General features: G+C 48.9%; 6 protein-coding genes across 6 annotated transcripts; 4 read left to right on the top strand and 2 right to left on the bottom strand.

Annotated features, from left to right (window-relative positions):
* Positions 1–725: 725 nt before the first annotated feature.
* On the top strand, positions 726–2,057 carry N7519_006576 (NADH:flavin oxidoreductase/NADH oxidase; the record flags this gene model as incomplete). Its single annotated transcript, XM_057293352.1, has 1 exon — positions 726–2,057. The coding sequence occupies one exon, from the start codon at positions 726–728 to the stop codon at positions 2,055–2,057; it is 1,332 nt and encodes a 443-aa protein (XP_057148163.1).
* Positions 2,058–2,670: 613 nt separating this feature from the next.
* Positions 2,671–3,458, top strand: N7519_006575 (HNH endonuclease family protein; the record flags this gene model as incomplete). Its single annotated transcript, XM_057293351.1, has 4 exons — positions 2,671–2,870; positions 2,923–3,094; positions 3,152–3,290; positions 3,346–3,458. 4 exons carry the CDS (start codon positions 2,671–2,673, stop codon positions 3,456–3,458), a joined length of 624 nt encoding a protein of 207 aa, XP_057148162.1.
* Positions 3,459–4,000: 542 nt separating this feature from the next.
* Positions 4,001–5,590, bottom strand: N7519_006574 (uncharacterized protein; the record flags this gene model as incomplete). The annotated part of the gene is made up of 3 exons (XM_057293350.1): positions 4,001–4,150; positions 4,215–5,222; positions 5,285–5,590. The coding sequence occupies 3 exons, from the start codon at positions 5,588–5,590 to the stop codon at positions 4,001–4,003; spliced, it is 1,464 nt and encodes a 487-aa protein (XP_057148161.1).
* Positions 5,591–6,323: 733 nt separating this feature from the next.
* On the bottom strand, positions 6,324–8,293 carry N7519_006573 (uncharacterized protein; the record flags this gene model as incomplete). The annotated part of the gene is made up of 3 exons (XM_057293349.1): positions 6,324–6,351; positions 7,147–8,158; positions 8,221–8,293. 3 exons carry the CDS (start codon positions 8,291–8,293, stop codon positions 6,324–6,326), a joined length of 1,113 nt encoding a protein of 370 aa, XP_057148160.1.
* Positions 8,294–12,854: 4,561 nt separating this feature from the next.
* On the top strand, positions 12,855–14,201 carry N7519_006572 (DUF2252 domain-containing protein; the record flags this gene model as incomplete). The annotated part of the gene is made up of 1 exon (XM_057293348.1): positions 12,855–14,201. One exon carries the CDS (start codon positions 12,855–12,857, stop codon positions 14,199–14,201), a length of 1,347 nt encoding a protein of 448 aa, XP_057148159.1.
* A 2,149-nt stretch (positions 14,202–16,350) lies between these two features.
* N7519_006571 (S8 family peptidase) lies at positions 16,351–17,683 on the top strand (the record flags this gene model as incomplete). Its single annotated transcript, XM_057293347.1, has 3 exons — positions 16,351–16,656; positions 16,723–17,368; positions 17,442–17,683. 3 exons carry the CDS (start codon positions 16,351–16,353, stop codon positions 17,681–17,683), a joined length of 1,194 nt encoding a protein of 397 aa, XP_057148158.1.
* Between the last annotated feature and the right edge of the window lie 24 nt (positions 17,684–17,707).

Raw genomic sequence — 17,707 nt, 5'->3', positions numbered from 1 at the left:
TTACTAGCCTTTATGCCTTTGTTCTCTTTGTCCTATGAAGCTATATAGACGCAGCTTCATGGCAGTTAGATAGTTTTACCATCATCAATTACACTTATTCAGATCACACATTATATTTCTTCTACTGTAGATCTGTATACTTTCTATTACAGATTCCATCAATTCTTCCTGACAAGATATACTCATATTTTCTGGTGGTATATAAATGTGTCTATTAGAAGTCCTTGATCATACAGGTCCCTATGGCTGTGGCCATTTTTGGATTCTTGACCTCAACAGATGTTTCACTGCTCAGAGTCTCGGAGAATTTTCTGGTTGCATTCATCCATTGAAGAAAAGCATTACTCCTCATTCCAAAGAATGGCGGAAATATGTCAATTACTTTCGACCAGGGTATGCTAGGATTCCAGGTCCTTGCAAAGGATGTCAAGATGGAAACAGTGGTTGGCAAGGTCCTTATTGAACCAATATACGCTCATCTCTCGTATAGTAGAAATATACTAGTGGATTAGGCTGGTGTTGTCATTGTTAAACCTCCCCAGTTATAGGAATTCCCGAGGTCGGCGTTCGGCATTGTCTCCGATGGCGTTCCAAGGTTGGATACGTCAATTTGTCAGCCGGTGGATTACTCGTGGACCCCCCCAATATATATATAAATGCATTTCTGTGTCTCTGAATCTATGAATTTCGGAATAGATCTATCATTAATCTTTAGACAATAGACAATGAGATCTACTTCGTTTCGTTCCCCGCCAATTCACCAGGCCGAGGGTCTGCCCTATTTTACCCCCGCCAACAATGCCGGAGCAGCTGTAAACCCACAGGATCCCAGCACCCCGACACTGTTCCGGCCTTTACGAATTCGAGATGTCACACTCAAGAATCGGGTAATCGTGGCACCTATGTGTACGTACTCCACCGAATCAGACCCAACCTCTCCGGCCGTAGGTGCGCTCACAGATTTTCACATCGCGCACCTCGGTCATTTGGCCACAAAGGGTGTCGGTCTGGTTTTCATCGAAGCCACAGCAGTTCTGCCCAATGGACGCATTTCGCCCAATGATTCCGGCCTTTGGCAGGACGGAACCGACTCCGAACAGTTCAAAGGACTCCGCCGCGTGGTGAATTTCGCTCATAGTCAAGGGGCCAAAATCGGCATTCAGCTTGCTCACGCCGGCCGGAAGGCTAGCACAGTGGCACCCTGGCTCGCATCCCAAGCAAAGCAACGCGGCATCAAAGCTGATGAAAGTGTTGGTGGCTGGCCATCGGATGTGGTTGGCCCCTCTGGTGGGGAAGAGCAAATCTGGGCACCTGGTGATCAATTCTGGCCGCCGCGCGAGCTCGAAACGGGCGAGGTTGAAGAAATTGTTCGGGCATTTGCACGAAGCGCAGCGCTTGCTGCACAGGCTGGAGTGGATGTAATTGAGATCCATGGTGCCCACGGATACTTGCTTCATCAATTCCTCAGCCCCGTTACCAATCGACGAACCGACAAATATGGGGGCAGCTTTGAGAACCGCACTCGGTTCTTGTGCGAGGTGGCTGCTGCAATTCGTGCCGTCGTGCCCAGTGGAATGCCCTTGTTTCTTCGTATCAGCGCAACGGACTGGCTCGAGAATCAAACGGTCGCAGCAGAAACCGGAAGCTGGGACGTGTCATCCTCAATTCAACTTGCCAAATTGTTACCAGACCTGGGGATTGACTTTCTGGATGTTAGCTCAGGCGGTAATCACAAAGGCCAACGTATTGAGCCTCATACGAACTATCAGATTGACCTCGCTGGCCAAATCCGTCAAGAAATTCATGCCGCCAACCACACGACACTGGTTGGAGCTGTTGGCTTTATTACCGAGGCCCACTCCGCGCGCGATATTGTTCAGGGCGCAGAAGAAGAGGCACGGGCGACCGAAGCAATTCTGTCCGGTCCAAAGCCTCGGGCTGATGCTGTATTAATGGCCCGTCAATTTCTGCGTGAGCCGGAATGGGTGCTAGCGGCGGCCAAGAAACTGGATGTGAAGGTATCTCTCCCGTGGCAGTTTACTCGGGGTTTACTGTAAAGTGGACACACAAATCATTCATAAATTAATGTTCCTTGCATGATTGCAACCTCCTTGAATTTATCCGAGTATCAGTGCCGACTGTAGTACTCTGTACAACGTAGCTACCTAGGTATAGACGCCCAAGACTGAGAAAAGGGGAAGATCTTCGAAGATCATTTCCATACTGGAATTTCCTGTCAGCTTTCATGCAGACTTGCGTTTCAACCTTCTAAACGAGGGCCATCGTCCGAGCCTTGTTCGCCCAGGTGACTTGTCGTATACGCAATGGGCGAATGGTGAACTTGTTATCAACCACGACTCCCGCCCTCCCCGCGCCGTCCAGTTTACAAGCCAATAATTCATCAACGTGCAACGCCAAGCACCGGGCCAAGACTCGGGAGCCGACGTTACAATGCATTTGGAGATGAATTAGTGCTGAGCATTGTCCAGCATTGTTTATGCCGGGACTTTTTGGCTCGAGTCGGATAAGGCTGAAATATAAAATCTACAGTTCCAACCCGGAGATGAGGATAACTACATTCCTCACTGGAGCCTTGATTACTCAACGCATTCCAGCTGGAATTCACAGGTCAATCGGAAAAATTTCGACATTTACCAAAAGAGAACTACAATGGGCATCTCTCGCGCGGCCTTGCTTCTGGCCTTCGCCATCCAGCCTTTCCTAGGTGGAGCGTTGCCTGCCCCAGCACCACCTGGGGTCCCGTCGGCCCCTACTGCAACGAGTGAGCTAGAACGTTTGACCGTCGCTGCACAAGGATCGCAGGATGGATATAGCCGTGAGGAATTTCCGCACTGGATTACAGTCAGCGGGTGAGTAGATGTGTTCATGACTCTGAAGTATTGGCGGCTCACATTGTGACAGAGATTGCAACACACGCGAAACAGTCCTCAAGCGGGATGGAACCGACGTGGAGCAAAGCTCTAGCTGCAGTGCTACTAGTGGATCCTGGCTTTCTCCGTATGATGGCGAGACTTGGACAGATGCAAGTGATGTCGACATTGATCACCTCGTCCCGTTATCAAATGCATGGAAGGTGAGCTTGCATCATCTGGCAGGATTGACGGCTGGAGTTATTAACAAATATTGGCAGTCCGGCGCGTCCAGTTGGACCAAAGCAGAGCGGCAAGCGTTCGCCAATGACCTCGAGAATCCCCAACTTCTCGCAGTCACCGACAATGTGAACGCCTCAAAGGGCGACAAAGGCCCAGAAGACTGGAAGCCTCCCCTGGGTACGTCATAAAGTGTGTGTATTGTCTAGTCTACAGATTGCTGACATCCAACTAGCTTCATATTACTGCACCTATGCCAAAATGTGGGTGAAGGTGAAATCGGTCTACGATCTTACCATCACTTCGGATGAGAAGGCTGCTCTTGTTGAGATGCTTGATACTTGCTGAAAGTCAAGTACATGTAGTGGAATGAATAGGTGGAAGATTGGAGAATAGGTCGCAATATAAGCACCTTCAAAGTTGTAAACAACGTGCATTCGCTAGATTTGACAATTAACCGCCTTTGCTAAGCCCACAATCGCACAGTTGCTGTCATTACTAAAAGTTAAATACGACGGCAAGTATTTTGAACAAAAGCAAAGCATCGCTAGAGATTACAGCTGTCCGCGAACTGAAAAGGAAAGATCAAGGTTGAGTAATGAGGCATCATCTGGGCGCTGCCACTTCAGCACTGAAGATGGTTTAGGAAGGAAGTCTTCGGTGCGCGTCTGCATTTTGATGGGACGGCTCGGTCGGTTTTCGCAGCCGAACCGATCGGGCTATTCTACACTGGCCTAAAGTACAACCTCGCTCAAAAGGCGTTGCAAACCGTGGAGGGTCCCTCGGCAAAGACCAAGTGTGACAGCGTATGCACTCCGGACAATCTGGAAATCTGGCGATAAATGACAATATAGTTCATCCAATCCATGATGCACGGAAGTCGGGTTTGATCAATCCTGCTGGGGCTGTCTCTTTGTGTCGATTAGCTGAATCAAAAGAACTGGAGTCAGAGACACCACTGCAATGATACCGCACATAACACCAGCAGCCCCGCTTAGCCCGAGGTTGGCATACATATCAGGGAAGTAAAATGGACCGCACTAAAGAGGTATCCCAGTCAGCATGCACCTTGAACCAAAGTTGGAACTTTTGTCGGATACTCACAAATCCATAGATCTGGCGACAGAGGTTGATGAAAACACCGATGCTGGCGGAATGTTCCTTGTGGCTATCGACTGCGAAGGATATGAGGATGGTAGTGAGCACCTGGTTCCCAAAAGCAGCGATAGCCATGCCGATACAAGGTGTAACGTTCCAAGTGGTTGCCTTTTCTAACTGGAAGCCCCAGACTAGCAAGCCGGTGAAGACAGTGCCATACCCAATATATGAAAGCCACAAACGATCCGCAGGGATAGTATGGCCATTTCGGCGCTGTAGGAACCTCAGGAACCAATCTGACATTGGTCCACTAACTTGTTCGCCAATAACCGAGCCGATGATGATGGAGACGAACTGGTAGCCCACTTGCTGGGCATTGAAGTGGAATTTCTCGCCGAAGATTAGTGGCGTCTCCACGATGATAGCGATGTTGGCGTAGGCGAATTCGACGCCATACGCAATTCCTGGAATCAGAATGCGAGGGAAACGCCCGAGGAACAGAGGAGCGATAAAGTTTTGCAGTTCGAAGGGGCGAGGGTCGAGCCGACAGGGAATGAATCGACTCCAGCCATTGCTGGGTTTTGGAGAGACGGAAGCATCCTTCACGTATAGGGTCTCATCACCGAAAAGGACGTATGCAATGAATTGAACGCCGTTCATAATTGCAAATATCCCAAATATCCAGGCTACTCCTAGGTGTTGCACCACAAAGCCATTTATGAATGCACCACCCGGGATTCCGATAGTGATCAGCAAGGTCCACCATCCCAGCTTCCGGGCACGCTCTTCTGGGTAACACAGTTCCGTCACTACACCGCTGCCAATGCCGAGGGGAGGAGAGATGAGCCAGGCTGCAATAGCACGAGTAGCCATCTGCGTGCCAAATGTCTTGCAGAACACGCCTCCGATGTTACACACCATGGTGCCGAGCACCGAGAACATGAAGATGTGGTAACGGCCATAGCGCATCGTAATGGGAATCCAAAAGAATGGGGCAATTCCCAAGATGAGGATCTAAGAAGGATAAAGATGCCTTGTTAGCTTATGGCCGGGTCAAGTGATAGAAAAATACGTACCTGGACAGACGTTAAATAGCTGGCCTGAGGAACCGTGATTTTGTACTCCTCAGCCATTGATTCATATCCAGGAATGATCCCGGCGGCCATGAACACGCATACCATCGAGTGGATGGCTACCATTAGGATTTGGGCATTTCGTTTCCATGCGGGCCAGTTAATTGGTGCCTCCGGTGCTTGCGTGTCCGAAGTTGCAATGGAAACGTCCTCCTGGTGTGCTGAGGCTTCCAATTGATCCTTCCTTATGCTATCATGGGCCATACTGTCCGATCGAACAGCAACTGCCGGGGAAAGGTCCTCGCTCATCCTTTGCAGGAAATTGAGAATCTGTGGCACAGAAGCTGCAAACGAAACGGATGATTGCTTGATAATTCAGGGTAAATGGGGCCCTAGTGACGCAGAAGTGATGATTGAAGAACCAAACCCAATTGACCTTATACGAAGGATCAAGACGAATTGCGCAAATATGTTCGATACCTCGAAAAGCACATGGAAGAGGCCCTTTGAAAGTGGCCCTTTCTAAGGCTTGCGGGGCCCCATGGGGAATAGTTTACGACGGGAATAATTCCGTGCCAAGCTGCAAACACCAGCAATCTCTTACTCTATCCAGAAATATTGATCCCATATCTCTATCCACACACACTACCCACACTTGGCATTTATACGGTTTAGATAAAGCACGCTAGTGAGACTGCCGATTCTACGTTCCGGGACCGAGGTTCGGATTGGAACCCGCATTCGGGATGGATTTCGGGATGGATTCCGTGATCCCCGACAACAGCCAGTGCCCTCCCGGGCGAGGGCGGAAGTCTGCGCTGTGGCAACGCCAAGAGGTGTACCAACCGCACGCGCTTGTGTCAAACAGTTTACTTCTGTTTGAAGAAGTAGTTTACCTGGGCTGATATTCATCGGTTTGAAAACAGCCCGTACTGCGCTAAGCATATGATGTAAAGCCTAACATTGCTGAATAAATGGAAGAGTGACATTTGCCATCGCAGAAGTTCTTCATACCTACCTAGGTAGGTATGTTGTAGATGGATCAGTAATTGTTCTGGATGCCCTGGTGCCTTAGGCATAACACCTCAGTAGTTGTTGGGAGCTTTCTTCTTTCTCTCCCAATACAACTGCTACCTAGGTAGCTTAGAAGAAACATAATCATAAGCAGTGTAGATTTCCTTTAATTGGCTACTATTGACTTGGAAGCTGCAATTTTCGTTGGACGATGACGTCTGCAAGAACAGATTATGCACCCAAACACCAACAGTAGCAAACCTCCCCCAATCCCAGCAGCAAGTCCAATAACCAGTGGCAAATGATCATCTATCCATGCTGCCGCCGATTCACCGTCTGATCGGCTATTTCCATTGCTTCCTCGCCCTCGTCCAGTGCCTGTTCCGGTATCCGACCTACTGCACCCGTCTCCTCCCCTCCATTGACACGTCACAGAGTCGCAACATTCCGTATCCTGCTCGTCACAAGACCCATTCCCACAGTCACATGCCTCCCCAGTCTCGAGAATACCATTGCCACACTGGCCAACACGACCTGTGCCATTTCCATTGCGAGACTCCACCAAGCAGCGCGCGTCAACTTGGCCAGAACCTATCCGTGAGCAGACATTTCCGATAGTGCAGGGAGAGAAACGGGTCATGCCCGGCCCGGATACTGGGTTCATAATATACTGTTCGCCAGCATCACATGTGTTAGAAGACATTGGGCAACACTGAGATGACGATGACTCTGTTCCACATGACTGGGAGTTACAATCGTGGACGGCGCCGAATGTATGAGCTGACTCATGACTTTGTGTGTCAGCCTCGTGTGTGATATAGGGCGTGGAATTCGTAGGGTGGAAAACGTACGCAAATACCTGCCATTCGGATTGTGTTCGAGCTACCACATTGGCACTCGATGCGCTATAGCTAGAGCCAGAATTGCATAGTGCCCCGATCCAGGAAACGCCAACCTGCCCTGCTTCCACCGAGCATCCAGTCAAAAGAGTCCAATATGCATTGTTGTCATTGATTGAGCTCCTCCACGAAGAGAAGGTTTCAAGGCGGGTGTTCAAATCTCCCACCGAACACGGGGTATTCCAGTCTGTCAAAGCCGAGACGCTGGTCGGGCACTCAGCATTGCTCATGGTCAAATTCTGGATGCTGAGTGAGACATTGAAGCTATTCTCAAAGACAACGGATGCGGTATTGACCATATTCAGGATATATCGTTGGGCAGAGTCTGAAGAATTGAAGCTTGCGGTGTAAGTGCAATCAGTCGCAATACCGATGTACGCAGTTCGTCTCGTTTGTGGACATCCATAGGTATTCCCGATGTTATCTGCTAGGTTGTCGCCCCATGCATTCCATTCGAACTGCCGCTTGTTCAGAACATCTCCCGGTGCGGTTGCACAGGTCCAATTCGGTGCCATCCGGTTTCCAGTTGGAAAATCTGACTCGCGTTTGCGGGCTATAATTTCCGCGGGTCCATTCTCCTGTGGCTCCTGCCGAATCCCATACTGCGAGGACAAAACTGTGAACGTACCGTCCAATGAAAGAGCCTCTTTCTCTTGAGTTACAGCAAGCCTGGCCCATCCAACATTTTCCCATTGTCGGCCAGGTGCTTCTTGCATCCATACTGATCCTTTGGTCAAATATAGCCCAGAGCTGATGGCTCCCTCACCCGCGCTTTGTCCATTGGCATCTAAATTGTGGATATAAGCGTGTTCTGGTATGAGGTCGTCGTTGGTTTCGAGAACAAATCTTAATGCCAGCTCAGATTTGTCAATATCTGTGGTGATATCAAAGGTAGATGGCCGGAGGCCGCCATCTAGTCGAGGGAGAATGGAAGGATTGACGAAGCGAAATATGCTTGCTTCAACTGAACGAAACAGTTAGTATACCATCCACATAGCAATGTTCGGAACCCTATTCCATGCTCACATGGTGTAGCTAACGCAGGGATTAGTGGTATGATTAACACAGTGAAGATGGTGAACAGAGTTGATTTCTTCATTCCAGGCGGTATATCTTCTCTTCACGTGTTGACGGTTACTGTAAGACATGAGCGCGTTACTGCAGTCTTATATGTGTAATTATTCTACATATATGTGCCAAACCTCAAGTCCGGCTCATCGTCTCGCTGCGCCCAAATTATGAACATTAATAAAAATAGGCGACATACAACCACGATCGAGAACAATAATTGTCAGCGACAATGGCTAAGCCACCGGAGATAAGACGTTGCCAAGTGTATGCATACGAGTACACTAGAAAACGCCGGCGACATAGGAACTTAACCATCAATCCACCAACCATTAAACGGATCCATGGGCCAAAATACTTGATGGCCGCTCCGATGAAAAAGCATCAAGGTGATTCTGACTCGATAATGTGATGGGAATAGCCCACGGTCAACGGGTGGGTCTCTTGGCCTGTCAGCAACTTGCATCGACACCGATCTCTTAAATCTTGCTGCCTTGATAATAGACTCGACTTACGTAGACTCTATAAATGCCAAGATACGATGAATAGTTCAGACAATAGCACTCGCCGGGCTGTGCTAGGAAAGAGTGGCGGCATTTTCTTTTGGCCCAGTAGACAAGGCTTGGCTTTCTATAAGGCAAATATCCAGGCAGGCGGGAATATACATGTTGTAAATACAACGACTTGAAGTTCTTGTGCAGGATATATAACGACATATAAAAAGATAAGAACACCAGTTGATGAAAAACAGTGCGATTATCGACTTGTGGGGAAACCCTCAATTTATTGGTGCACTTTCGGATAGGTGGGCTGGTGGGAATTAACGACGTTGGAACGAACACAGCGATGGGACCCGGTATTTATTGACGGTCTATGACTTCACCACTATATTAAAAACATGCTTGTCCAGGCCGTCTTCTTGTTCAATTTGTTCGTAACTTGTTGGCCTTCCTATCGATCGTCTTTCAACAGGTATGATACTAATTAGATCATGCGGCAACTTCGTAGAAGATCTGGATTCTGAAGGCCCGCATTCGACTTCACTATCTGTATATCACTCTCACAAAGCCGCACCCGCCCAAGAAAGGTCTGCACAATTTAACGACAATCATAGTAAGAACAACAATTCATCCATGTAATATTGCCTAGCTTCCTTCATATTTCTATTGCCCGCATGCTACTTTCCAGGTGTAGCGGATTCTGTGCTTCGTTCGTTTTGAGGTAACAATCTGCTAATCTTGCGAAGTAGGCATTGACTTCACCTCACGCCCGAGGACTCCTCATTGGAGACTTTTACCATTATGTGGATATGGAGCGTTTCTTGCGATCCACTAGATATGGGTCAATTGGACGACCCATCGTGGCTGTGTTGTTTATGAAGGTAAAGTCATTGGTCCTTACTCCGTACTGAAGCAATAGTCACATTGATGGTTATAATATGACATTTTCTTTTCGTAAGTCTGTCCGTGTGGTAATTCCCATAACAGAACTTACCCTACTTACATAGGTTGCATTTGTACATAGATAAAACCCCTGTAAAGCTGACAGCTAACGCTCGGTTTAAAGGGATAGCATAGTGTGCAGCTAGAACTATGGTGCAAGTTTATCTTACGACGGCAATCTGTGTGGGCATCCCTTACCAAACCACCAAAGGTTCTCCTTTGCCTTGCATCGCATCCGTTAGCCACACTTCCAAGGTTCTTCATCCTGCTTAGGCGGAGCAGGCGTAACATGTTCAAAATGTCATCAGACAGCCACCCTTACGCATCCGTGGTGGTGGCGTTTGTCAATCGCACAAAGTAAGACGTGGTCGCCCAAGACTTTACACTAACTGTATTCGTGGCGGTCCAGAATGTGTCGCATCTCCTCCTAGATAGAGGATGTTATGCCAACAGAATAGATGTTCTCCGCAGAAGCGCAAAGAATGTTCAGATCTACATGCAAGATGAGATAATAGAGGAGAGAGACATAATACGTTGTATTGTGGACAGCGTGAAAGCTGTGAAGAGGAGAAAAGAAGTAAGACTGTAAGAGTCTTCTAATATAGGAAGGTTAGATGGCTATGGGAGATCTCAACACCCCTACGATCATAGGCACTATGATTGTAATAACAAATACCACCTATAAACCTTATATTCCTCCCGAGAAAGTGAAATATCGAGGACGTCGACGGTATATATAAGAGGTCGAGGAATTTGATCAAGTTAATATCGACGGAGGTAGTCCTCAGACTAATTATAAGGATAGAGACAATGCTGGTCTCCGATGAACGCGGGGTTCGATAAGACGTTGATAGTCTCGATGAGATGCTGACCGATAAAGTGCGGATCTCGGGATGAACGTAGGGTTCGATGAGACGTTGGAAGTCTTAGAAGATGAAATATTGGTCGTAAGAAGACGTTGATCTCTATGAGAAGCGGATCTTAATGGGACCGTGGTTCCCACATCCCAAAGGTCGGAAGGAAAGGCTGTCTCGTAAAGACGAGACGGTGAAGATGATGAAAACAGCGATAAAAACGATGAATTCGAAGGTGTAAAGATGCAAGCTAGATGAGATATCTAGATGTAGAGGATCTGTAGAAATTTGCGCATGCAGAGAGATGAGAGAGTTGTATGATGAAAAGCTCTGCTGGAGGGGCAGACAACAAACAAGTAAGGCGGAAGGCAAACAAGCCATCAAGGTTCAGACTATGGCGGTCTGATCTTTCTTGGCCACGCTGAGATGACAATCACCCGGTAGAAATCTCTGCAATACAGAGGCCGCCTGTCGCCCCTTACAGATCTAGCAACTAGCTAGATCTGAAGCTATTCCCACTGCCTAAACAGGTAATTGTCCGGGCTAGGCGGAGGTGACTTGTAAGCTTCGCTGGACTAAGGTCCCGAAATAGCTTTTTGATGTAGAGGGGTGCTGGGCTTAGCACTACCCCCTATTCGTTGAAAATTCACACTGTGCGTGAGTATAAATCCGAGGATATTGACTGACTGTTAGACCAGATCAATACTGAGTCCCCGGGCTTATAACCTGTTAAGATCTATATGCAAGATGAGGTCATAGAGGAGAGAGACACAATACGTTGTATTGTGGACAGCGTGAAAGCTGTGAAGAGGAGAAAGGAAGTAAGACTGTAAGAGTCTTCTAATACAGTAAGGTCAGGTGACTATGGGAGATCTCAACAAAGGAGCCTACCAACCTTCCGTTGGAAGGAGACAAGGATGTCACAACTCCATTTCTCCAGGGCTGCTTGATGGGTGAGATATGATCAGGCGGCTCGCCCGGGATTCTGAGCTTATGTCAGAAAATGACCCCGCCCGGGCGCAGAGCACATATTCTTCCAAGGTAGAAACAGTTCCAGCACTACAAGCCTGGGGAACATCTCCTTTGACCATGAATAGGGTCGCACATGGTACCGAGTTCAAATATTTGTTTCTAGCCACATAGACTACCTAGTTATAGTTGTACCTATTATTCATGGACTGGTGTCTTAAGTATTTTTATGCACCTGCAAAAGTAAACCCGGTTAGCACAGCCGGATTCGCTGTTGGCACAGACTGGACGGCTAGCCCAGTTAGGTAAGGTCTCTTGGCAGTCAGTCTTCAATGCGACCCTGGAGCTGCGATTTTCTATGGTATTCCCACAATAAATGACACAGCCTTCGATCCACCTCAGCCACATGATACTTCCACCATCGATTACTTCAAAAATCGCCTGATCTGTCAATTGTTGGATAGCGTTCTAACTAGTAGTAGCGAGTCAGGTGTCTCCAGGGCTCCTTATAAGTGTCGACCATGGAAATACCATAGTCGGGGCATTCAAGGGCTGTGCTTTTTCCTCAGTGATACTACGGGGTAGTAGGTAGAGACCTTGGAGACTCTTCGGGAACGCCAAGGGTAAAGGGGTTAGCTCTGTGTGGCAATAACGTTTACCCCTGCAAAATACAGTTGGCGTGTGGGGATTTATGTGGGTCGGGCCCACAATTTGACAGGTACCGACCTGGGTACTCCGTACAACAGACATCTGTACATACAATGCTCAAGTATCCTTTAACATAGTAAGTGCCAATAATCCTTGACCCTAGAAACTTTATAGTTATTTATTTCATAGTCTGACATTTTCAGCGGGTTTCTAGCTTTGTTTATATTTATATATGTATAATATTCATGATAATGAGCTCCAAAAGCAACGAAAAATCCACACCCATAGCATTCGAGTGATCCACTATAGGATCCCAATGCCAAGGATGACCTCACAAAGCATAGGAATAGGATTTGGATTCTTTAGCTTCAGTGAGCAGCGATAGTAAATATCGATAAGAACTACAATGTAATTTCTCATACAAACATTCATTCAAGCACTCTTGGCGACGGGAGAGACAGACAGGCTCGGATTTGGACCTACGTATACTCTGAGCCAAGCCCAGAAACACCGGACAGGAGATGCTTGGCACGGTTAACTAGCGAAACGAGACAATCTCGGAGATTTGCACTGCCTCAAAACATTCTCTTGGCTCCTGAACCCCAAAGGTCAAATACCCCCCCTCTTCTTTTGTAAAAGCAAAGGAAACTATCAACTATTACTACATACCTACCTCACAATGACCGTCAATCAGACAAGCATCGAGAAGCGTGGCGAGGAAATCCTCAACATCTTCAACACGGCCTTTGGAGACCTCCTCGCCAACGACCCTGCTGCTTTCCAGGGCAAGTTCCGCAAGATGGCAGCCTCAGCCTTTGCTTTCTATCGTGGATCTGCTTGTCTCTTCTACCACGATGTCGAGCTCGGGGAGCAGAATGGACCTTTCTTGGACGACAAAACCAAGAAAATTTGGATTCACGGTGATTTACATGCAGAGAACTTCGGCAGCTATATGGACTCCCAGGGCAGTTTAATCTTTAACGTCAATGATTTCGACGAGGCCTATGTTGGCCCCTTCACCTGGGACATAATGCGCTTCTCCGCCTCTATCGCTCTTATTGGATACGCCAAAGCTCTCAGCGACCAGCAGATTACGAAGCTCGTGACGGCATACGCCGAAGCGTACCGTGAACGCATCCATACCCTAGCTGCCCACAAAGGCCAAGACGATGCGGCACCGCGCTTCACCCTGGATACCGCTCAAGGCCCATTGCTAGAGGTCCTGCACACTGCTCGCGCACAAACACGGATTGGATTGCTTAACGGGATGACGGAAATCCACGATTCGGAGCGGCGGTTCACTCCCGGTGGTGGCGCAATCCAGCTGGACTCTGCCACACGCGACAAGGTCGTGAAGGCGTACCACCGCTATCTCGAGACACTTCCCAAGTCGTGGCACATCTGTCCTGGCCAGTACCGCATCAAGGATATCGTGGGCCGTCGTGGTGTAGGTATTGGCTCTGCAGGTCTCCCGTCCTACAACCTTCTGCTTGAAGGCACGAGCCAGGCGCTCGAGAACGACGTGGTGATCTACATGAAACAGTCCGCTGCGGCCGCGGTCTCGCGACACGTCGAAAATGCCGCCGCCGCCGCCTATTTCCACCATGAGGGCCACCGGACTGTCATCTCGCAGCGTGCTCTGCAGGCGCACGCCGACTCTCGGCTCGGCTGGACCGAGATCGATGGTGTGGGCCACCTGGTTGCGGAGGTCTCTCCTTACGCCGTGGACCTGGACTGGTCCGAAATCAACGACGTGGAGAAGATGGCCGCAGTGGCTGCTGATCTTGGGCGGGCCACCGCTATGATGCACGCCGCTGGGGATGATGATGAACTTCACTCGGGGCTCGTGCCTTTCTCACCCGAGCAAGCCATTGATGCTTGTATCTCAGCTGATGAGTCCCGCTTTGCAGACTTCCTCATCAAGTTTGCCCATGAGTACAGCGCGCAGACTCGCCGAGACCACCAGATCTTCATCGATCTGTTCCGCAATGGCCGCATTCCTGGCTTACCCACTGACAGTGACTGAGGGGTTGCTCTCTTCTGTCACTCTAGATATATACAATGTATATATCATTCGAAGGCATTGTCCATAATAGATGGACTACTGAAAATTTATAAAACTGTCGAAAGCTGCCCAAATTTGCACAGATTTCCTGCATAACCCGAAGGCAAATGAAAAGCGGGGATCCATTTTTTCGACCGTATTTGGACTACCCGAATCTCCCGCATGGGGTATCACATGGCCGTGTGCAGATGTCGAGAGACCGAGTGCTTTAAGTAGATTTCAGTGTAGAGGTAGTAGAGGCATCAAAAACTGCCAGAATTTCAATCCGTACGACCGCGGCCTAGGATCCGGCAAAACGGGGAATAACACGGAGGTGATAATGTAGCGACGCTGATTCTTGTCAATATACATCTCACTTGGTGAACTAACCTTGTAAAGTTCAACTTCCAATCTAATGATATCTCCCTCCGTGTCAGCTGAGGGGATCAGTGCGGTCGCGCGACCCTTAAGATTGTGGGCTACCGAGGGGACAACGCGATGTCCCGTTTTTAGCCAAGCGCCGAGATAATTTTGGCCTCCAAATTCATTCGTTCTATTCCCGTGGTGTCGGAGACCGAAAAGCCACAACCGTCTTTAACTGAGTCTATTAGCGAGACAGCCAACTGCCCCAAATGTCCCAAGTAGCTTCGATTTCCCCTAGAGAGGAGATGAAAATAAATCATTGACGTGACGACGTGACGAACCATGCAGCAATAAAAGATCTGAGCCAGTACAAACCTTGGAAGGTTCAGGAAGGTTCAGGGAATGTTCAGCTGACGCATTGGGGGGAAAACCGTGCAGGCACATGTCAGGCACATGTCACGTATGACTGGCTACCTAGGTATGCGGTCGATTTACGTGAATTCCTTCCGGAGGATGGTTTTTCTGGGCCTCATGTATGTTTTATGTTTTATCTTTGAGAGTTCAATACCTCTGAGGTAGACCATACATTGTCGTACCAACAGATTTTCGTCAGCCCACTCTAAAGCTGTCGGCAGGATAGCACTCCCGTATAGCAGCATATATTTAGAGCGAGCTAAAGCGGGCAAATGAATTCATTATCAAATACCATATATCAGCGCTAAAACCCTAACCACCAACAATGACCTCCGGACCACGATAGTGATCCGACTGTATGGGATGAATTCTACTTCCTGTCGTCCCCTCTTTTGCTTCTGTATTACTCTTGAGCCGCGTCGCCAACCCAAAATCAACAATTTTGGGCTCATATTCAGGGCGCGTGTCGCGTGATCGAATCAGCCTGAAAATGCAAACGGGTCATATCCCTTTCATCGAGTCAATTTCCACCATTGGAACACATCATGGAGAACCTACGCAGCCAAGAAGAGACTTAAACAGTCGTGGTTATCATCGTTAGCTGCAACGTCCAAAAACCCAACCCTGTCTCTCGGTCTCCGAGACCTGCTCCGTTGTTGTTTTCGCAAAGATCTGCCACTACAAGGGACTAGATACTTCCCCATCCTTTGCCACGCCTACTATGTTCTCAAAGCCCCGAATTACCGAATATCCTGCATGGAACACTTAACTTCTTGCAGAGTCTTCCGAGATAGGCCTAAACCATCCATCGGACTCCCGACGGGCAAAGAGTCGCAATTAATCTAAAAGTTGGTTATCAAGTTTCACACTCACAGCTTCTCCATTAAATTTCCCTGTGCGCATATTAAGAGTCTCTAAACGGCTAGATGAACCTAAAGCAATGCAACCCCCCGGACTTACCCCATGTGTTGATCACCTGGGGCTGGGCCTGCTATGTGAACCATAGGTTTGTTTCGTCATCCGTCCACCCCTGGTTATCAGAGTGTTACAATCGTAGATTGCCGGGTATCTTGGCATTGTGTCTGGTAAACTAAGCGAAGAAAGATCGTTGCCTAAAGCGATGGTTTGCTCCGTTTAACATACTCATTCTCCGTCCAGGTCCGGCATGTCCCATCACCAGGATCTGAAGATGGAGATGTAGTTGAGCCCGGAAGACCGGCGGCGATGGGCCTCTTCTCCATCTCTCAGTATGTTATAAAAGGGACTCTTTGCTCCCAAGTTGAGGATTCTCATTAGCATCTTCCTGAGTTTCATCATCATCTTCTTCGGCTTTATAACATTTCTAACCACAAACATGGGTTTCCTCAAGCTCCTCTCTACGTCCCTTGCGACTCTGGCAGTCGTCAATGCCGGTAAGCTCCTTACCGCCAGTGACGCCGACGCGGTCATTCCTAGCTCCTACATTGTTGTCATGAATGATGGCGTTAGCAACGCGGAGTTCGAAAAGCACCGTGGCTGGGCTGCAAATATCCATGCTCGTAGCACGAGTCTCAAGATTGGCGAGTCTGGACCAGGGAAGCATTTCGACATCAATGGCATGAAAGGCTACAGCGCTACATTCGATGATAGTACCGTCAAAAACATTGCCAGTGACCCAGCAGTATGGCGTTCCATTACGCACGTTGATTCCTCAAGAGCGCGTTGCAATCTAACAGTGGAAATATAGGTCAAGTACATTGAACCGGACATGGTTGTGAACGCGACCGACAACGTGGTTCAGCCCAATGCTCCTTCATGGGGCCTTCCTCGCATCTCTAGCAAGAAGCCCGGTGCTACCGACTATGTGTATGACTCTACTGCTGGTGAGGGCATCGTGGTCTATGGCGTCGACACCGGCATTGACATTAAGCATGCCGACTTTGACGGCCGCGCTGAGTGGGGCACCAACACTGCTGATAGTGATGACACTGACGGCAATGGCCATGGCACCCACACTGCATCTACTGCGGTGGGCAGCAAGTTCGGTGTTGCAAAGAAGGCCACTGTCGTTGCTGTTAAGGTCCTTGGTGCCGATGGTTCTGGAACCAATTCGCAAGTCATCTCCGGCATGGATTGGGCCGTTAAAGACGCAAAGTCCCGCGGCGTCACTGGCAAGTCTGTTATGAACATGTCTCTGGGTGGTACCTTTTCTCAGGCTATGAATGACGCCGCTGCCAATGTCGTTAAGTCCGGTGTCTTCCTCTCTGTTGCTGCCGGCAATGAAGGCGAGGATGCGAAGAACAGCTCGCCTGCTTCCGCCCCGAATGTATGCACTATCGCCGCTTCTACCAGCTCAGATGGAAGTGCTTCCTTCACCAACTTCGGTTCCGTTGGTGAGAACTCCCCCTTCCCATAGTGCGAAGTGTGCTTGGTGGTCCGGGAAGCGTACTAACGGTATTACTACAGTCGACCTTTATGCTCCTGGGGAGGACATCACGGCCGCATACCCTGGTGGTGGCTCAAAGTCCCTGTCTGGAACCTCTATGGCTGCTCCACATGTTGCTGGGGCTGCCGCCTACCTGATGGCTCTCGAGGGCGTGGCCTCTGATAAAGCTTGCGCCCGTATTGTCGAGCTTGCTATCTCGTCTATCTCCAGCGCTCCGTCCGGCACTACTAGCAAGCTTCTGTTTAACGGTATCAACGCCTAATGAATGTCCTCATCGTGTGGCGGA

Source organism: Penicillium mononematosum, assembly GCF_028829835.1.
Source record: "Penicillium mononematosum strain IBT 11891 chromosome Unknown utg000003l:1.0-8172316.0:1.0-8177699.0, whole genome shotgun sequence".
NCBI classification, from domain to species: domain Eukaryota; kingdom Fungi; phylum Ascomycota; class Eurotiomycetes; order Eurotiales; family Aspergillaceae; genus Penicillium; species Penicillium mononematosum.
The sequence above is the reverse complement of the archived record's forward strand: the minus strand, read 5'-3'. Positions and strand labels throughout refer to the sequence as shown.